Source organism: Ostrinia nubilalis, chromosome 25 (assembly GCF_963855985.1).
Source record: "Ostrinia nubilalis chromosome 25, ilOstNubi1.1, whole genome shotgun sequence".
NCBI classification, from domain to species: domain Eukaryota; kingdom Metazoa; phylum Arthropoda; class Insecta; order Lepidoptera; family Crambidae; genus Ostrinia; species Ostrinia nubilalis.
Window position 1 is genome coordinate 9171930 of NC_087112.1, and position 21919 is coordinate 9193848.

Genomic DNA, 21919 nt, shown 5'->3' on the forward strand with positions numbered 1-21919 from the left:
TTGTTGTTTTTAATAGGGCATTCTAATCTCGCTCAAGCTAAAGTCTAGGATATCTTCGCTAAAGTGTCGGAATAATCTCGATCTTCAGCCTAATTACTAGTAGTGCTTCTTAATCTCTCCTAGCAGCTTAGGCATTTACCAAAATGGTTCTGCTATCTTCCTTATTCATGTTGGTAGGTATATTCAATTTGGTCCTCGCAAATACATACTTTCGATTTATTACAAAAAAAATAGTCTCTATAATACACTTTGTATCAGCGTGAGGACTTGGATGGCTATTTATACATCGATACTAAGCAAAATCTTAAAAACAGATGAGAATAGTTCTGAAACAGCTAAAATTTCCCTAGTCTCGTAGGTTGCAATCTATTCTGCCACTCGAGCTGAAAATTCGTGGGGTTTTGGAGCTGGATTGGCACTGGTCGTGGCTTAGGCTTCATCAGTCGACATCGTCAACGGGGCTGTTGGCGGCTAGAGCCAGAAAGTTTTGGATTTGTTCTCTATGGAGGGATTTGCCGTTATCACCATGCTTAGCAGGCTGGTTGGTAGTTCCAGTATGGTAGTATAATACCTTGAAAGATGCTGCAGCCCACCCTCCAGTATTTTGATTGCTTAGTTGGCTCCTACGACTCACAAAGGAAGATCTGATGCTTTTTTAGGGTCACAATACAGGCCTGAATATTGTTTTTAATTATAAACATCTTTACTGGATAATAATACTTAATTGATTACAAATAAATAAGTAATTTTAGACAATTATCCATAACATTCCGAATTCCGCTGTATAAATAAATTTCGGTGGATTGATTCTTAATTTCGGTGGCTCAAATACAATTTCGGTGGCTCTTGATAATTTCAAATTAACATATCTCGAGAAGTTTTAATAATATTTTGATCTCTACCATATCATTGAATAATACAAGTTATTTACTATTATTTCTGCCACAAAAAAGTTTTGGAAAGTGGAAATTAAAATTCGCCACCGGAATTAGGCAAAAAACGAGTTTGTTGATATAATAGAGAAGGCCTTCATAGCACAAAGACCTCCAAAAGCTTCTAACATGTACCCCACCCGAAGCGTTTAGTTATACACGCCACTTGCCAATTTACCGCAACTACTGGAGTCGAGCACCGAGACCTGATGAGGCGAGGAATTAATAGTTTTAGGCTATGGGTTTAATTAATGGCGCTAATGGTTATTCAAGGGCGTAACAATATGTATGAAAGAAAGAAAGAAAGAAATAGACTTTATTAACACAGTAAGCACAAATTATATACAATAACAACACAAAACGAGTACCTATAGTTCAATAGTGGGCCACTGTGTCAATAGGCTCCCGCTCAGCATTTATCCTGACATGCTCGTAAGGGCATGTCAAGAAACTGGTCTTCCGGGTGAGCCCTTGTTGTATGAGATCGTGACTGAGTTGCTTCTGTCACTTCTTCTCAGCAACAGTAGATATTTTGTTCTGAAGTGGTAGTAGAGCCAGATATAATTATGTATTTTGAAATGAGTAGATAATTATAGTGTCGCAGGTGTGTGATGGACGGAGGCCTCTACCAAACGTGCAGCATGGAAAGCATTGGGGGAAGCCTATGTTCAGCAGTGGACGTCCTATGGCTGAGATGATGATAATGAGATGTAGTGTCCTGAAAAGGGCTTATTTACAGTACACACTAATAAAGAATTTTAAAGACACCATCAAATATTTCTTCTGCTAGTACTTATATTTAGCACCTGCCGATAATTTGTCCTGAACAAGATAGTAGAATAAGCTTATTTTGGGACGAGTATAGTGCCCTAAAAAGGGCCTACTTAATATTATAATAAAAAAAAAATTGGGTAAGACACCGTCACTGTATTTATTAATCTAGCGACAAGAGTTGCATCTTTTAAATATAATTTTTAATAACTTGTTAAATAACTCGTAGTATGGATTTTAACTCGTAGTATGGATTACTACGACGACGCAGGTAAAAGATGGAGATCAAATAAAGAGATTCTAACCTCAAAACTGATTGAAAGTCAATTATTACTTGAAACAAAGCTCTACACGAGTTGAAGTGCGCTTAACTGAGACCTTGAATTGGCAAACGGGTGTTAGTTGAGGATGCTTAATCTTATCCATATAAAGTGGTCGCCCCAAGCAAACTTGGCGGCGCACTGTAGCAGACGAGGCGAAGAAGATCGGCAAGACTTGGAGCGAGATCAAACGCGAAGCTCAAGACCGAACGCGATGGAGGACTGTTGTGGACGCCCTCTGTCCCATCTAGGGGACATAGGACCTTAAGTCATATAACCATACCCTGTGTAGGCCTCTGGTAAATTAGAGAGGGTTGTATTCCTGAAGTGGGACTTAAATGACCTGATGGTGAAACTGGTTAATTAATAGTTATCATGACTTCTTTTTACCACGAGGTTTAATTCAAAGTTGTATTATAAGGCCCAGAACAGACGGTGAAACGCAACTGCAACGAAACTGCAACTGCTAGTTACTTTCGAGTTGCATCTAAGTTTCTGCCATAGCGTCCGTTGAGAGACCACACATGATGCGACCAGTTTGAAACTTTCAGTTTTAGTTTCATTCATAAGAATGACAACGCCACTCTTGTGGCGGAGTTTTGGGCTGACACTGTGTAGGTTTGTTGTCGACACGAAAAGAAGAAGATTCATAAGAATCATCAGAAAGTTGCAGTTTCGTTGCAGTTGCGTTTCACCGTCTGTTCTGGGCCTAAGACTTACAAACATCCGATTTCGATGAATCACTTTAGTTTGGTAAGCCTAAGCACTGCCAAATCGCTTAAAAACCGCTCTGAGGTCAAAGTGCTCAAACTTTGAATTGTTGAACTATTTAAGTGACTATTATTGTAGGAGTTAAGGCGATTTTCAGTTTAACTAAGTGCCCAAGGAACAAAGTAAGGAAATATCTGCTTCCTCAACCCAATAATAGTAAAGAGAACACTGCACTGAAGTTCTAAAAACTTCCAAAGGTTTTCAACAAAGAGTGATAACACAGACACTAAATGACGCAGAAATTATACGATAACACCAACAGCTAAACTCGCTACTCCAACATCATGACTCACTATACCTACATTGTATAATGTATAAGTAACTTAAACTTTTCCACTAACAGTACGGCTAGCACGAAAAACTTTCGAGTTCGAATCGTTTGCATATTATTATTCGAATCGCCATCAAAAGATTTAGTACGAAAACTACAACAGCGCCCTTGTGAAGGTATCGTAAAGTGAACTTAGTATGAGAAATGGTTGCACGAAACTTATTTCGAGAATCAAAATTGTCACGTTATCGTTTAATTCGAAGGTTGATAATTTTGTCGAATACGCAAACGATTCGAAGACAAAAGTTGTTCATGCTAGAGGTACAGTATCAGTAATGGTCGGTGTCTCCTCGAAAGGATGCGCGATACCACAAGCAAGGGCGTCCGCGGTAAACCAGCTTCTTGATAATGCCTTTATGAACATCTAAAATACAATAACATATAACTCAAAGGTGCCTGACTGACTGACTGACATAGTGATCTATCAACGCACAGCCCAAACCACTGGACGGATCGGGCTGAAATTTACCACGCAGGTAGATGTTAATGACGTAGCCATCCGCTAAGAAAGGATTATACGAAACTCCACCCCTAAGAGGGTAAAACGGAATCCACGCGTACCGAAGTCGCGGGCGGCCGCTAGTATCAAGATAAATGCTGAGCGGCAGCCTATTGCGTGAGCGCATATTAGCTCAGTAATTGGTTTTGTTCTTGTTATTGTTGTTGTTTATGTACTTACTTACTGTGCCAATAAGTTTTACTATTTCTATTTCTCTTATGAGAGTTTCTTCTGCCAATTCTACTCAGGACCACCCGATATGTTGTCTCCAAGTGGTGGTTTTTGGGACGTGTTGTTAAAAGTGCCTCGAAAAGGACTTACATTACTATATTAAAGAATTTGAAGTATAAGTGTCCTGAAAAAGGTCTTATAAAAAGTCTGAAAGAATGGGTATTATACAGTCTCTAAGACTCCTTCCTAGGAAGATTGTCCTAGATTTTTATACGAATTCTTAATCCTTCATAAAACTTTATCTATCCCTAGACTCAAGACAGATCTAGACTTTAAGTTGCATATTGCAGACAGGGTGCCTCTTTTACTCTACCTTTTTTATGTTCTCGAATTTATACAGCCTGAAGACTTTCAAATAAAGATTTTTTGGCTTTTTCTGAAGCCTTTTTCCATCGTAGATCCACATCTAGATTTTTGGATGAAATAGTACCTTTAGATAGAGCCTCTATATTAAGCCTCTTGAGCGAAATGATGTTCCTTTTTATTGGTCTCTAATGAAAGGTTTTCTTTGTATTTAAGTAGGTCTTTATTATGTAGTAGGTAACAAAATGCTTCGTAAAACAAATTGTTTATTAATCCTTAATCCTTATAAATTAGGTAAACTTATAAATTAAACATAAGTAATGTACAATAATTAACAGTTTCATTGAAAATCGTTTCTACGTAAATTGAAATTCTCAGAAAACTAAAACAATCAACTCAACGTGCCTACTGAATAAATTATTAGATCCTGAAAACCTTGTTTTCGGTGGTATCTCATGGTATATCAATGCCTACTTACTTTAACGCATCTGATTAACGCAATGAAGGATTTTATCGCGCATAAACCTACTTGCGGAAAAACCAATTAGTTTTATCAGTTCCGCTCCGGGTTACTTCAAAAGCCTAAATTATACATAATACATAACATAGCACACTGGTTATATAAAACCAAGAACACTGCAGTAAGATATACCTAAGTAAGTTGATGACAATAAGAAATCCAATTTAGAAAGTGAACGCAGTGCCAATTCGATTAGAAAAAGAAAAGAAAAGCGAAAATTAATCGACTCACCGCTGTGCTATTCAGCCTGCATGTAGAGAAACTTTTTTAGTCTATGCACTCGCGAGCATTCCGTTTTAGAAGAAACAAAACAATTTTTGGATTTCGAATTCGGAATATTTACAATGTTATTTACAGTTTCGCCAGAATTCTCGGTGTAACTGGGCTGGCAAACGTCAAGTTTGTCCGCAGCGCTTCGCGCATGCGCGGCAATATGGCGCGCGCGGTCGATAGCGGCCTCTGATAACGTATCGCAAGGCTACCCTCATAGTTGGTGACATTGCGAGGAAAGGGTGATGTGGAAACGAGGTCACCGGTTTGTATTGCCCGCGTTTCCGGCCGCGGTGATGCCAGTTTAGGGAGTGTTGCCAGACCTGATATTTGAGAGTTGGTAGTAGAAAATTATGGGAAAACTTGTACTGCGATAGAAGTTTTAGTAAGTTTGCAGTTTAAATCATGCAAATTTTATGAACCACCTTACGTAAAATTTTATAGCACAAATACCTTTGAAACATTAAGTTGATTCTTATGCAGTTATCTAAGCCTTTATTTCCATAGTATGTTTAGACAAGAAGACTGCATAAAGCTACTTCTTAAACTATGAATTTTCTTAATAAAATCACTCAAAAAAGTTTTGACTGATTAGGCAGAGCATAGAGAGGTCTATACATCTCTATTACTACTAACGATGAAGCATATTTACTCAACAAATCAATCAATCAAGGACCTAGTCAACTAGTTTCTAAGAAAATTTTCTGTGACTCATCTCAAAATACCAGATTTTTTTTCTTCTTGCATGTTAGCCACGAGCTGAGTTGCAGGTGGTGCAGCAATAGGTCCCATACAAACCAAGTGAGTAAGCACAGTATAGTTGTTGTAAGCCATTGAGGAGTTTAGTGGTATCTAGATAGTTCTGGCAGGAGAGGAGCAGGTCCTTAATGGTATAAAAAGAAAAAAAGCAGGGAAAAATGGAAAAAAGGAAAATAAGAAAATCACATCAACAAATGCAAGAAGGGAAAATGAAGAAAATAACAAAATCCTATCAAGTTTCTCTCATCTTGAAATGTAAGAAAGGAACAGGGACAAAGGAAAAAGAAGAAAAATTACAAAAATCAACAGTTTATTCGTCATCGTTGTCGGAGTGCAGGTAGCGCACCTCCGGGTCATGCGTCGCGCGGCCGCGCAGCGTGGCCAGCGCCGCCCGCCCCCGCGCGCCCCTCGCCCCCGCCGCTAGCCACGCCAGCCCCGCGCCGCATACCAGCACCGCCAGCGTGACCAGAACCCCCCTCCAGGCCACGAGCTGCGTGACGTCACCAGCTCGCGTTCATTGATGAACTACTGACGCCTCCTCCACCTTTAGGAGCTGCCGTGACGTCACCAGCTCGCATCCATTGATAAACTACTGACGCGTCCTCCATCTTTAGGAGCTGCTGTGACGTCACCAGCTCGCGTCCATTGATAAACTACTGACGCCTCCTCCACCTTTGGGAGCTGCCGGGACGTCACCAGCTTGCGAAGACAATTGATAAAGTAGTTACTGATGCCTCCTCCACCTTTAGGAGCTGGCGTGACGTCACCAGCTCGCGAAGACAATTGATAAAGTATATTGATAAAGATGGAGGAGGCCTCCATCTTTAGGAGCTGCCGTGACGTCACCAGCTCGCGAAGTCAATTGATAAACCCGTGTTCGAGAGACAAAGAGACGAGGATGCTGGCAGCATTTCCTCTCACTGGAAATCTACTTAGCTTTATCGCAAGGAAGGAGCCAGCATATAGACTGGCTTTGTGTATGTAACATAAGCAAATCATCCTGAATGACGCTGATGGCTCGGCGCTGACGCCTCATTAGGTACATTTTGGCTGTCTGCGCCGGTCAGTCAGCGTGTAGTTAGCGCGATTCCAAAACTAGCCTTGTATTTTAAGGAAAATGGTCCAAAAGAGTAATCTTGCATTTGGTCTCCAAGACTCAAGGTTTCAATAAAAAAAACTAAGAAAATAACGCAGTCACATCAACAGTTTATTCGTCATCGTTGTCGGAGTGCAGGTAGCGCACCTCCGGGTCATGCGTCGCGCGGCCGCGCAGCGTGGCCAGCGCCGCCCGCCCCCGCGCGCCCCTCGCCCCCGCCGCTAGCCACGCCAGCCCCGCGCCGCATACCAGCACCGCCAGCGTGACCAGAACCCCCCTCCAGGCCACGAGCTGCGTGACGTCACCAGCTCGCGTCCATTGATAAACTACTGATGCCTTCACCTTTAGGAGCTGCCGTGACGTCACCAGCTCGCGTCCATTGATAAACTACTGATGCCTTCTCCACCTTTGGCAGCTGGCGTGACGTCACCAGCTCGCGTCGATTGATAAACTACTGATGCCTCCACCTTTAGGAGCTGCCGTGACGTCACCAGCTCGGGAAGTCGATTGATAAAGTACTTACTGATGCCTCCTCCATCTTTAGAAGCTGTTGTGACGTCACCAGCTCGCCAAGTAAATTGATTAACTCATGTCCGAGAGACAATGAAACGAAGATGCTGACATTTTTCTCACTTGATAGGTAGCTATTATAGTCTTTGCGCAAGGAAAGAGCCAGCATTTAAGCTAGTTTTACAGTCACGCTTAGATTCAGTCACGATGATCGTCTGAGCTGACAGACCAGGAAACGTTCTTTAGTGACGCTGATCGCTTAGCGCCGTTCATGCGTTTCGGCTGTCAGCGCCGACGGTTAGCGGGATTCTAAAACCAGCCTTGTATTTTCTGGAATAGTCCCCAAGATTTTAAGGTCTCAATGAAAAAAAATGGTCAAAAAGTAAAATAAAGGAGACAAATCAACAGTTTATTCGTCATCGTTGTCGGAGTGCAGGTAGCGCACCTCCGGGTCATGCGTCGCGCGGCCGCGCAGCGTGGCCAGCGCCGCCCGCCCCCGCGCGCCCCTCGCCCCCGCCGCTAGCCACGCCAGCCCCGCGCCGCATACCAGCACCGCCAGCGTGACCAGAACCCCCCTCCAGGCCACGAGCTGCGTGACGTCACCAGCTCGCGTCCATTGATAAACTACTGATGCCTCCACGTTTAGGAGCTGCCGTGACGTCACCAGCTCGCGTCCATTGATAAACTACTGATGCCTTCTCCACCTTTAGGAGCTGGCGTGACGTCACCAGCTCGCGTCCATTGATAAACTACTGACGCCTTCTCCACCTTTAGGAGCTGCCGTGACGTCACCAGCTCGTAAACTCCATTGACATACTATTTACTGACCTCCTGCATCTTTAGGAACTGGCGTGTCGTCACCAGCTCGCCAAGTCAATTGATATACTCGTGTCCGAGAGACGATGCTGGCAGCATTTCCTCTCGCTGGAAAGCTACTTAGCTTTATCGCAAGGAAGGAGCCAGTATATAGACTGGCTCCTGTATGACGCCAATTTTTCGGCGCTAACGGCTCATAGGTACCTACATTTTGGCTGTCAGCGCCGGTCGGTCAGCGTGTAGTTAGCGCATTCCAAAACTAGCCTTGTATTTTAAAGAAAATGGTCCGAAAGAGTATTTTGCATTCTGTCTACAAGACTCAAGGTTTCAATTAAAAAACTAAGAAAATAACGCAGTCACATCAACAGTTTATTCGTCATCGTTGTCGGAGTGCAGGTAGCGCACCTCCGGGTCATGCGTCGCGCGGCCGCGCAGCGTGGCCAGCGCCGCCCGCCCCCGCGCGCCCCTCGCCCCCGCCGCTAGCCACGCCAGCCCCGCGCCGCATACCAGCACCGCCAGCGTGACCAGAACCCCCCTCCAGGCCACGAGCTGCGTGACGTCACCAGCTCGCGTCCATTGATCAACTACTGACGCCTCCTCCACCTTTAGGAGCTGCCGTGACGTCACCAGCTCGCGTCCATTGATAAACTACTGACGCCTCCTCCACCTTTAGGAGCTGGCGTGACGTCACCAGCTCGCGAAGACAATTGATAAAGTAGTTACAGATACCTCCTCTATCTTTGGGAGCTGCCGTGACCTCACCAGCTCGTAAACTCCATTGACTAACTATTTACTGATCTCCTGCATCTTTAGAAGCTGTTGTGACGTCACCAGCTCGCCAAGTCGATTGATAAACTCGTGTTCGAGAGACAAAGAGAGAGGACGCTGGCAGCATTTCCTTTCGCTGGAAATCTACTTAGCTTTATCGCAAGGAAGGAGCCAGCATTATAGACTGGCTTTGTGTATGTAACATAAGGAAATCATCCTGAATGACGCTGATTGCTCGGCGCTGATGCCTCATTAGGTACATTTTGGCTGTCTGCGCCGGTCAGTCAGCGTGTAGTTAGCGCGATTCCAAAACTAGCCTTGTATTTTAAGGAAAATGGTCCGAAAGAGTATTTTGCATTCTGTCTCCAAGACTCGAAGGTTTAATGAAAAAACTAAGAAAATAGCATTCACATCAACAGTTTATTCGTCATCGTTGTCGGAGTGCAGGTAGCGCACCTCCGGGTCATGCGTCGCGCGGCCGCGCAGCGTGGCCAGCGCCGCCCGCCCCCGCGCGCCCCTCGCCCCCGCCGCTAGCCACGCCAGCCCCGCGCCGCATACCAGCACCGCCAGCGTGACCAGAACCCCCCTCCAGGCCACGAGCTGCGTGACGTCACCAGCTCGCGTCCATTGATAAACTACTGACGCCTCCTCCACCTTTAAGAGCTGGCGTAACGTCACCAGCTCGCGTCCATTGATCAACTACTGACGCCTCCTCCACCTTTAGGAGCTGCCGTGACGTCACCAGCTCGCGTCGATTGATAAACTACTGACGCCTCCTCCACCTTTAGGAGCTGCCGTGACGTCACCAGCTCGGGAAGTCAATTGATAAAGTAGTTACTGATGACTCCTCCACCTTTAGGAGCTGCCGTGACGTCACCAGCTCGTGTCGATTGATAAGCTACTGACGCCTCCTCCACCTTTAGGAGCTGTTGTGACGTCACCAGCTCGGGAAGTCAATTGATAAAGTAGTTACTGATGCCTCCTCCATCTTTAGGTGCTGGCGTGACGTCATCAGCTCGCGAAGTCAATAATTAATAAACTATGTTCTGACTTCCTCCATCTCCTTTTATCATTATGAGCTGTCATGACGTCACCTGCTTCCGAACTAAATTGAGGAAATTGAAACACGGTTTTCAGAGCAACACAGAGAGCCTTGGTATTATTGCATAGCTGCCCTCAAATTCACCAATTATGAAGAATGATGTCCTAAAGAGACTACTGTTAATTTCTTCTCCTTTCTTTCATCCTAAACAGCAAGAAGGGAAAATGAAAAATAAAGAAGAAAATAACAAAATCCTATCAAGTGTCTCTCATCCTAAAATTCAAGAAAGGAACAGGGACAAAAGGAAAAAGAAGAAAAATTACAAAAATCAACAGTTTATTCGTCATCGTTGTCGGAGTGCAGGTAGCGCACCTCCGGGTCATGCGTCGCGCGGCCGCGCAGCGTGGCCAGCGCCGCCCGCCCCCGCGCGCCCCTCGCCCCCGCCGCTAGCCACGCCAGCCCCGCGCCGCATACCAGCACCGCCAGCGTGATCAGAACCCCCCTCCAGGCGCTAGATTTAGCTGGAAATAATGTTAAGTCATCATCATCATTTCAGCCATAGGACGTCCACTGCTGAACATAGGCCTCCCCCAATGCTTTCCACGTTGATCGATTGGTAGCGGCCTGCGTCCAGCGCTTCCCTGCTACCTTTACAATGTCGTCGGTCTATTGCCGGATAATTTTAAGTACAATTCGTTGACTTGTGATTCTGGAAAGGGAAACGTATGAGAAAAAGGTCGACCCATAGACCTCGTAAAGGTATAGGAAGGCGCTGGATTTTGCTAAAAATAATTCCAAACTTTCAGCTTGTAGTTGTGGCAAGCATAACGTAGGTGGTCCACCATAAGACGACATCTTAAAGGTATAGGATGGCCCTGGATGTAGGCCGCTACCGATCGGCCAATCGGGAAATCATTGTCTCTCATTGGCTTATCTTCAGGAGTGGTAAATGAAAGTTTAGTCCTACACTCCCTACGCTCTAACTTAGGAAATAGGTTTAGGAGGCCTTATGTTAGCATATTCTCCCTTAGTCGCCTCTTACGATATCGAAAAGAGTCAGTATGGTCCTATACTCTACAGTCTACCGCAACCACACGGCTATTACACTAAGGTATAATATCAACTGCTTACTTTAGGGATACATAGCGCTGTCTGGAATTGTCCAAAAATATTTATTTATTTAAAGTGTCTGTAGGTCACCATTCATCATCATCAGCACTCATTTCACACAATATTTCACATTCGACCTCATTTTCATAAAACAGCCGCAGAAAAAGAAACCGCTCAGAACGTCAAGTGTCAAGTGACTGACAGCAAGGAAAAACTGTACATTTTTGACTATTGTAATTTTTCATCAAAGTTTTAGGGCGTCTATCTTAAATTTCTGGATTGTAAATATTCTTCTCCTTCTTTTCCTTTTTGTATGAGTGCGTGTTTTAAACTGTAAATTCTGTAAATGGCTTCTGTTATTTCCGCGTGACACGTCATACAGGGTGGCTCCGGACCACCTCTAAATGTCTATTACTAAAACATGAAGCCTACCTATAAACGATCTAATGGCGTACATACCTGGTGTTGATGTTGGTCGATATAGTGCATTTGTTGCATCCGTGGCATTAGCCTTCCTTATCCTTGGTTTAGGAGCCTTCGTATACTTCACAAACTTGGTCGTTCTAACTGTTGACGTGGGTAGTACAGGTGTACCCTTTGCCATTTTAGTTGGCTTGTAATCAACAAACGGTCGAACCATTTTTGGTGTTGTGAGTTTTTGAATCTTTTCCGTGGTGTTGACGTTTGCATTTATTGCGTCTTTCTGGAAAACCGTATCTTTCGTCACTCTTGGTTGCACTCTTTTTGTGGTACTACTTGTTGTGGTACTAGTAGTTGTGCTAGTTGTTGGATGTGTTGTTTTTTCGGTAGTAACAACTTTTGTGGTTGCTCTAGATGTTGTTTTAGGTGTTCTTGTAGGCGGTTCTGTTGTTGACGCGATTCTAACAACTGCAGTGTTTTCCACTCTTTCTGTTGTGTTTTTGGCGACTAGTTTTTGGGTTTGAGGTAGTTCTGCTGAGTTTAGATTTGTGTCTTCGGTGGTAGAGTCTGAAATTGTATTTAACTTTTTAATACACGCCCTAAAACTTAAGCTGCATAAATAGACAGACGTTGCAAGTATCTTATTATCATATTCCAAATGTGCTGAAATGTAAAAAAATGGACAGATAATCTTACCTATCATATCGAGGCAGACTTCGAAGTAGTCGGGACAGCAGTTATAGCTGACGAGGCAGGTATACGCGCAGCTACACCCTATCAGGGCCAGGTTGCCACTTCCACATCTGCCCTCGCATGTGCTAGCTGAAAACATAATAACGTTAAGCCGACATGAAATTCAGTTACATACATTTTTCAATGAGTTCACAAGGTCAGCGGTTAGTCTCAAACAATTTTGTCAATGCGAAAGTTTGTATGGATGTCTGGATGTTAAATCAAATCAAATCATTTATTTTGCGAAAATGGGTTTACATCAGTAGGTGTTACAATTTTAACATGTTGCATTTTTGACTTTACAGTATTATTGTTTATAACCCAGAATAACATAGGCTATAATTTATGACGATCTGTGACAAACTAAATTTCACGCGGTTGAAGCCGCCGGCAAAAGCTTCATTAAAGTTAGGTACTTTATGCAGGTATTTTTTATTTTGGAGTTCTAGGTCAGTTTATACTCGTATAACCTTCAACCATTTCTGTTAATGAACTAAGTAGGTACGCAGTTCTAATCGTGAAGGAAATGAATAGTCACCACAATATTATGAAGTCCTAACTGATTACTCAAATTACGTTTTGCCTAAGGTTGCTGGTAAAGAATGCCACATGGCATTAAGTTCGCCTTTTGTACCGCTTTTTTTGTGTGTGCAATAAAGATTTTAAATCTTTACTTATAATAAATCTGTAGACAGGTCAATTCTGTACATGAAATATATTTTCAAAATAACTATCAGGGGCTGATTAGTGATCGATACTGATGCCAAAAATGCAATCAGTAAAATTTTTGTCTGTCTGTCTGTCTGTCTGTATGTTCCTTATAGAAACAAAAACTACTCGACGGATTTTAACGAAACTTGGTACAATTATTCTTCATACTCCTGGGCAGGTTATAGTATACTTAGGAATTCCCACGGGAACGGGAATTAGCGGGAAAATCCTTTTGTATGAAAAATCTAAACCGTTTAAGTTAGACGCTTGAAATTTGGCATGCAGGTACCTTAGTAAACTTAAAGCTTAGTTACAACAGGATATTGCTAAATTCCCACGGGAACGGGAGTTAGCGGGAAAAAACATTTGTATGGAAAAATCTAAACCGCGTAAGATAGATAAAGGGGGTAAAACGGGATCCACGCGTACGAAGTCGCTAGTCAATAAATAAATTACTCACGTAACATAGCTGGAGGTGGAGTGACCATGTTTCTCTTGGCTATAGTACAGTTCTCCCCTTGCAGTATGGCGACATCGTCGATGGCTATGTCACTGGTGAATCTCTTGCCTCGAATGCCTTCCATCACTATCTGGAAGATAAATAGTTTTGTATGAAGACGACTTTAATAACACTGTGGTCTCGTAAGTCATCGTCATAAAAACCATCATTGGACTTAACGAACATTGAAAAAAAAAGAATTGGTAAAATTGGTCCAGGTGTTGTTCAGTTATGCGCTATACCAACACATAGTTTCTGAGATTTCGTGATGAGTGACTCAGTCAGTCAATCTTTTGCTTTTATAAATTTTATAATTATGGATTTATTTTTATTGGCATTTGTACAAGAAGCGCAAGTGATTATCCGAGACAGGATTTTTTTAGGGCTGTGTTTTTCAAATTCTTTTTCCACACCTGTAATTTCACTAAACCTATTTTAGAAAAGGTCATAGAATCAAATCAAAGGTCAAAGATTGTTTTAGTTAAATAACATTTCTGATTTACCTGAAAATTATCACCGAAATCATGAAGCTGGGAGACCCCCCTATACCAAAAGTCCCCCTGGTCTCCCCATTGCTCAAACAATACGTATTTCTTCCTTGTTTCTTCTGGCAGCTTGAGCATGGTCTGAAGAGGAATGTTGTCTGGTTTCTGGTACACCCTCAAGCCTCCGAGGTACCTGGAAAACATTATTTTGTTCATAAATCTTAGGTGCCCATCAATCCAAAATAATTCGTGCATTAGAAAAACCCTTCATCCATGAGCATCTGGTTCTGGTATAACTAAAACTCCAAACACCAAATGTTTTTATGTCCTAAAAGATATACCTATCCCCATTTGCTTTTAACCACTCAGTCCAAATTATTAAAGCTACAGACGCAGGTGGTTGGGCCTAGGTTGAATTTCCAAGTGGAACACAGAAAAAAAAAATAACTTTATGTGACTTCCCTTTAGTCAGATCATTGGAGACGTGAGTCAAATTGTACAAAAAAATCTGTAAGTTTCCGATCCAAATGATCCATGCTAGAAGATAAGAAGAAGAAGGTATGTCTAGAAAATGCCCACCTGCCAAACATGTGGTAGTAGAAGGAGAAGCACCCATCCTTAGCTATTTCCATGTCGTATATGGGTGAGATGAGACGCGCCGTCTCGTTCTCTAGTCGGGACGAGCTCTCTATGTACATGTAATACCCTGGAACATAATAAAATAGCTTTTTAATGTGTCCCAAGTAACTGTGCTCAATACTTAGTAGTTTAGTAATTAGGCACTTCAGGATTTCAAATCTTCAGAATCAGAAAAGCAAAGATGCTTGGATCCTGAATTCGAACAACAAATCAGCGAGGAACCAAATTACATATTTGGTAGTCGATGATACAAGGTCATTTCGGAGTCTCATTAAAAGCATTTTCGTAGTGACGAACCGTGTGGCTCGCAATGTGAAAGAGTTGTCAGATCTCATGTAGAGCCAAGCTTTTAACTCTACACGCCTTAACTATACAGCTTTTTTTTAATGCATAGCAAGGCAGATAGGTATTTGACCACAATCGCACCTGGTGTTAAGTGGGATGTAGTCTAGGATGATACATATCTGCCCTGTAGTGCCTATTCACTCTCGCTTTGAAAAGGCCCGGATTTTAGTCTTCGGGAAAGACAGCAGCAGGCAGCGAATTCCAGTCCCTAGCTGTTTGTATAAGAGTCAGCGAAACTCTTAGTGCGAGCTGGTGGAATGTCGACAATGTAGGGATGGTAAGCTAACCTGCGTCTGGTTCCCCGGTGATGGAAGGGGGCTGGTGGAATTAACTCGTGTAAGCTTTAACTATACATATGTGACATGGCAGTAAATAACTGCTGAATTACCTGCTCCTCCTTTCCCAATGGTGTGGTCGTAGGAAGGTCCAGTGTTCATGAAGGAGCTCGGCGTCTTCCGGTTCAGCCGCTCCCAGTCGAAGTCGTGGAGGCTGTCCTGGGCCCAGCCGCACAGGTCTGGGTCTTCGAAGTCGCAGCTCGTCTTAGAAACCATTGTGGAATCTGAAGAAGACAGGTTTATCTGCTAAGTTTTCTATCGTTTATGACGTTTTCTAATTGACCTTTGATAGGTAGAGGATATTTCTGAAAGAAAACTAGGAAAGTAAGCCTTCAGATTAATTGGACGTAGTTTCTCACATGATACCGAAGAATCGACCAAAGGACGGTGAAACTTCAAGTCAAATATCTTACGCTGACAACCAAATATTGAAGGAGAAGATATCTTCTAGATTTGACCAAGCGTGAGAAGAACTCACACACGAAGTGTTTGCACATCATGTAACTAAGCTAATTTGAACAGCACACCAACAATGCCTAATCAACAGAGTATTGTTAATACCTATTAAATAATGTTCCGTTGGTTTACTTACGGGACTATTTACACCTCTCGTTCTCACCGCTGCAACTCCTGTGTAGCCAGGATCTACAGCTTGACCTCCAATAAAAGTCAAGTTTGTCCCGGGGGAAAATTAAACTGTCATTAGACCCGTAACGAAGGAATATTAATCAGAAGAGCATAGGAAGACTTTGAAGTTAAACTTCGACTTCCCTCCAGTGCAAAGCTCGGTCCCGTTGGTTTGCTTTAAGTACGGAACCTTAACAAAAGCACCTGAGAGTTTTCATAGAAGTCTCTTACCAACACAAGAAGGCATAGTAGTGTTCCACGACTTTCCATCGCAGTACATGGCAGTTGTCCCGACCAGCTTGAAGCCGGGCAGGCAGAAGAACACCAGGAAGGCGTCCGAGCGAGACGTGATGACCAGACCGTTCGTCAGCTGAGGCACTGGGCACCCTGGCTCTAGAACAGAGTAAGAGGCAATTGTTCAACCTATGTACTATGCTGTGAATGTGTGTGTGCCCACTGCTGAACATAGGCCTCCCCCAATGATTTCCACAATGGCCGGTTAGTGGCGACCTGCATCTAGCGCCTTCCCGCAACCTTTATGAGGTCCTCGGTCCACCTTGTGTGTGGACTTCTTACGCTGCGCTTTCCGGTACGAGGCCTCCACTCCAGAACCTTGCTGCCCCATCGGTCGTCAGTTCTTCGTACTATGTGCCCTGCCCATTGCCACTTCAGCTTGCTAATCCGTGCGTTCGGGAAACTTATTTATCGATTTCAATGCTATTAAGATTTTACAGTGAGAATGAAGTTTTCGTTTAGAGAACCAGTGCCTTTGAATTATTGGCTATCAAACACTAAATCGTACTAGCATTCTTTTTTGGGTGATACGTACTGACACACGTCGGTTTAGGCGTGTCCCACTGCGCGTTCCGGCAGGTGGCGTACCGACTGCCGACCAGCTCGAAGCCGTAGTTGCAGGAGAACCTGATGAGCTTGCTGCGACTGCGCCAGCGCAGTCTTCCGTTGGCCAGGCGAGGCACCACGCACTGGCCGGGGACCATTTCTGGAAGAATTCGCAAAGGAGGAATCGTGTCAATCAAAAGACGTCTACTGCTACACTTCGTTTCATACACGAAGACGCGCAAGGTCGAAAGAAGCGCGGGGTGTGGGAAGCATGATCCCACCAATCCGAGCGTCATAATTTTATTGTAGTTTGCGCGCGCACTCACGGACAACTATCCAAATGCAATGCTGCCAATTCCAACAATGACGTTCGGATTGGTCGTCTTCGTGGATGAAACGAACTATAGTAGGCTAGTAGAATTGGAATTTAAATTGGAAACAATTTCTTCAAAATATATTATTGTTTTAATGGCCCATTAAGACTATACTAGGTTTTCGACTTCAGCGAAGTTGTGCTTAAGTGGAGGGCATACAAAAAGGGCATTTTTGCGGTTTTACGGTTATATCGCGTAAAGGACTTACAGTATCGAAAACTGATCTTCATGACGGTTGAAGGGCATTTAATACTGCATTGAATAAGACCAAATTCATTTGTTTTGGACAAACCGTTCTCGTGCTAATGTTCAACAAAGTAGAAAATAATTTTATTATAAGAATGATCCCTCTCTACGTCCAATGGCTCGTTACCCGCAGGCTCCCAAATATTGAAAAGGACCGCCATAACCAGCGTATCCCTGTCAAGGCTCGCGAGTTGGATTTGCCTATCCTTGTTCGTCCCAGCCGATCCTTACTACGCTTGCTGCACCTCTTCCTTGCACCCTCATAAACGACTCTGTGTTTCTACTGTGGCTGCCCCACTTCCTTGCACCCTCCTGCACGACTGCGTTGTCCAAGGTTCAATACCTACTTTTCTACCCTATCGGCCATCACTTCACAAGCTATGTGTCCCGCCCACTGCCACTTTATAGCAATTCTGAGGGTTTGTCACTAGCGGGCTATGAGTTTGCCTACTTTTAACTCTATTTCCGACCTCCTATGTATAAAAATAATATAATTTAGCTTGTTTTAAGTTTGTTTATGTTTAGACCAGCCACCTCCCACGCCCTCTAACGTCGGATGTTTCCCGCTGAATCCAGGAGTGCGTCCGGCCGATAACACAGCGGTCTGCTATCACTGATTTGCCACGGTTTTATAAAAACAAGTCAATAAAAAATATATGCGTCACATAATGCAGTTCTCGAGTATATATTATTTTAATTAAGCTAATTAATTATGCTTGTGTAACGAGTGGGCTCACTACCAATAGGCCAGTAGAATTAAACACAAAAATTGATTAAATCGGAAATAATTCCTACAAAAGATTTTTTTGCTTTAATGGCTTCATTGGTTGCCCATTAAGACTCTCCTAAGTTTTCGACTTCGACGGAGTTGTGCTTAAGTGGTGGGGGCCCCCGAAAGGGGCGTTTTTTTCGGTTTTCCGGTTATACCGCGTAAAGGACTTACCCTACCGAAAAGTGGTCTTCATGACGGTTAAAGGGCACTTAATCCTGCATTGAATAAGACCAAATTCATATGTTTTGGAAAAACCGTTCTCGCGCTAAAGTTCGGCAAAGTAGAAAATATACGTATAATTAATGACCCTCTCCACGTCCAATGGCTTGTTACCCACATGCTTCCAAGCCTTGTAAAGGGTCGCCTTAACCAGTGTAACCCTAACAAGGCTCACGAGTTTGATTCGCTTATCCTTGTTCGTCCCAGCCGTTCCTTAACTGCGGTTGCTGCACCTCTTCCTGGCACTCTCCTGAACGACTCTGTGTTACCTAATGTGGCTGCCCCTCTTCCTTGTATCCTCCTGCATGATCATTGTCTTATTCAATGCAGGATTAAGTGCCCTTCAACCGTCATGAAGACCACTTTTTGATAGGGTAAGTCCTTTACGCGGTATAACCGGAAAACCGAAAAAATGCCCCTATCGGGGGCCCCCACCACTTAAGCACAACTCCGTCGAAGTCGAAAACTTAGGAGAGTCTTAATGGGCAACCAATGAAGCCATTAAAACAATAAAATCTTTTGTAGGAATTATTTCCGATTTAAAAGCTAATTCTACTGGACTACAATAGTCGAGCGTCATCGGGGTTCGAACCCGCGTTCCTCCGATGACGAATCGGCCAATCCGACTCCTTCACTGTTCCGTATCTAGGAAAATAACTAGGTAGTTATATTTAATTTCATAGCTATTGTTCGCTTCAGCCAAATGACGTCCACTGCTGGACTAAGGCCTCCCCCAAGGATTTCCATATCGACCGGTCCTGCACTGCCCGCATCCAGGCTCTTCCTGCGGCGGGCTTCGTCGGTCCACTTAGTGAGAGGTCTGCCCACGTTTTCAGAGCTTAAAGGATGTGCTTATTAAATCCTCATACAACTTTATGGCACGTGGTTTCCACCTGTCTCATATTGGTAGAGTCTGATACAACAAAATAATTCTCTAGTAATTGGAATGTACTATTCTTTAGGACAGAACTTGTCTATAAGTAGTATGCAATAGGCTGGTACAAGTATGTCCCACGTGGTTACTGAAAAACATTTTAAAAGAGAGAGAACGGAGGGTTTATTTATTTATTTATCTTATTTTTGTCTTCAGTTTCAGTTACCTATTTGAAAATATCTTCATTTATTTATTATGTTGTTTTTTTATGTAAGACAAGGCAGGTTGACCGCAATCGCGCCTGGTGTTAAGTGAGATGTAGTCTAGGATGATACATAATATCTGCCCTGTCTGTAAGTGCCTATTCACTCTCGCCTTAAAAAGGCACGGATACTTAGTGTTCAGGAAGTATATTATTTTGGACAGGATATTATTCGTTACCTAATTATAGAATAACTACCTACTACCACATAATATGTAATAGTACCTACTACTATTTGTACTTATTTAACGATTAATCCATACCCAAATAAATACGTTATTAATCATGAGTCTTACTTTGCTTTTGAACAAAATGTATGATGCGCACACCAAAATATGCGCAGGCGGTTATCATTAGAGTGTTTTGGTATGTTTTTTTCCTCAAATTAATATGAGCGAAACCACGGGTACATTTAATTAATAATATTAATTTCGTGGTTAATATAAAGCTAACGATCTCCCAAAGCTTCGACGCGCGCGTTCTTTATAAAAACTTTTTACCCAACTGAGGAGGGTTATGTTTTTTGCTCAAAAATTGAGAGGGCGTACTTAAACTTAGGGCATTCTCTCCCAGTAAGTAATCATTGAATCAAGCAGAGAGGTTACATGATAGTTCATAGTAAAAATAAGAATAAACTTACCTACTTTATGGTTACTCTACTTTTCACAACTTCCAGGATTAAGTTAATTACGATTTCAATTTAAAAGATAAATTTCAAGAAAAGAAATTTTCAATCGCTATTTCATTATCCAGAATTTTTTAGTCTACCACTCGCAACCTTAGAATAATTATTCTAAGCTCGCAACATAATATTTGTAACATGTTAAAGTTGAATTAAAATACTTTTCATTGAATAAATAAATGATTGAAGTTCGGATCTTAGACCAATAGGTATAAAAATCATCATGAAAATTGAAAATATAACATAGTACTCGTATTCGTTAATAAAAGGTATAATTATGGGTAATAAAATTGTATTTCAATTGTGAGGAGTAGAAGTAGGTAACTGCAAGCAAAAGGTCAGTCTAGGGCCGGGAGTGCTGGGAAGGTTGGGAAGTCATTTGCCCAGCTGTGGGACACAGTGTAAAGAGCTTCTATAACACGAATGACACGTTTATAATAATGTTTAAATCACAAACATATTTTTATCACTAAAAATAATTGAATTAGTTTGGTAAAATAAATAACAAAAATTTTAATACTTACCAGCATCTATGACGCTTAATACAGATAAAAACAAAATCCATTTAAACATGTTCACTTGTTACTATCACTAAATTAAAATAAAATGTAAAAATTTAATAAATTATCCGAAATAAAAACTGTTTGTTAACAACATGAGTATGTTCTGGTTACTGGGTAATGGTCATTTTGCAAAGTGACTTTTAACTGGGTCAAAGATTAAACGAGCGGCAGAAACGTCACTCCATTTACTGAAACATTCGAGCTTCAGCACTACGAGGCAGAGCGCCCTCGTCCAGAAATTACTATACGTCTCTTAATTTAAAGATTTATCCATATCTCTTTTCTCATACTTACTTTATGCCAGGCAGGATATCGTCGATATCCTGCCTGGCATAAATAAAATAATAAAAATATTCCACTAGTAACGATAGTGTTTCTATGGTAAAATAAAAATAAAATATTATGCAATAAAATTTTTGAATTTGAATTTAAATACTTAAATACCAAGGATTTGCACTACTTTTGCTTCTTAAAATTGTCTGGATGTTTCACATGTTTCTTATTATAGTTACTTGCTGCTAGGATAATGGATTTTTAAACGTTTAATGTTCGTATTATTTTTATGAGTATCATGTAGGTACTCGTGTTTATAAATACACAACAAGGGTTCCGATTAGCAAGCCGGGCTCACATTCGATGGTTGGCAGAAATTTCTTAGTACATTCAGGACTAAAACTCGATGTAAGCAGATAACTCCAAACGCTTTCAGGACGGTAGCCTTCTGCGTATGTATTTAATCTTTGCCCACACGGGATGCGCGTGCGCAGCTATCGGAGGAAGCTTCCGATATTCTGCTGAATGCTATCAACCGCTGACTGTATTTTTAACAAACAGATTACTACAAAGAATTTAATCAGTATCTTATCGCAAAATTCGGCAACCCCTATTGTTTCCAGTGAGTCATAGACAACAGGTCTATGGTTTTAATGGTTTTATCTTTCTATAGCATGCGTACTTGCTTTTTAAAATATATTTTATTATATTAGTATTTTTCTAATAAAAGTGCCAGTAACTTTATATTTGAAAAATACCTACTGTCTACAAAGCACCCATGAATTTCGATGTTTCGTTATTTCATGAAATTTTTCTCTTCCTCTTACTTTTTGAAAAGAAAAGTCGACACGCTATACAGGATGTGGTTTTGTAAAACACCTTTTTACTAGTAAAGTAATAGTTAACATTTTATTTACATTTTTCTTGTAATTACTTTCATGTGTACTACCATGATGAGATTTTGGCACTAAC

At 42.2% G+C, this 21919-nt stretch overlaps 2 protein-coding genes across 12 annotated transcripts in view; both read right to left on the bottom strand.

The window, feature by feature from the left end:
- Positions 1-5112, bottom strand: part of LOC135084242 (calcium-dependent secretion activator) — a 55480-nt gene extending 50368 nt beyond the window's left edge. For all 11 annotated transcript variants that reach the window (XM_063979000.1, XM_063979008.1, XM_063979007.1 and 8 more), the window contains exon 1: positions 4910-5112. The gene's annotated coding sequence lies outside the window, so the exon portion shown is untranslated. The remainder of the gene's footprint in view (positions 1-4909) is intronic.
- A 5163-nt stretch (positions 5113-10275) lies between these two features.
- On the bottom strand, positions 10276-20912 carry LOC135084111 (MAM and LDL-receptor class A domain-containing protein 1-like). The gene is made up of 10 exons (XM_063978856.1): positions 20636-20912; positions 16672-16842; positions 16074-16235; positions 15269-15439; positions 14476-14602; positions 13915-14089; positions 13373-13502; positions 12166-12291; positions 11509-12036; positions 10276-10460 (listed from the first exon to the last, which is right to left on the bottom strand). The coding sequence occupies exons 1-10, from the start codon at positions 20682-20684 to the stop codon at positions 10276-10278; spliced, it is 1824 nt and encodes a 607-aa protein (XP_063834926.1). The 5' UTR covers positions 20685-20912.
- Between the last annotated feature and the right edge of the window lie 1007 nt (positions 20913-21919).

Bases quoted from the DNA above. Each gene is read 5' to 3' on its own strand.
- LOC135084111 (XM_063978856.1), bottom strand. From the start codon at position 20,684: ATGTTTAAATGGATTTTGTTTTTATCTGTATTAAGCGTCATAGATGCT. The intron at 16,236-16,671 runs GTACGTATCACC...ACTCTGTTCTAG, and splicing joins GCCTAAACCGACGTGTGTCA to AGCCAGGGTGCCCAGTGCCT. The intron at 12,292-13,372 runs GTGAGTAATTTA...TTATGTTTTCAG, and splicing joins TCCACCTCCAGCTATGTTAC to CTAGCACATGCGAGGGCAGA.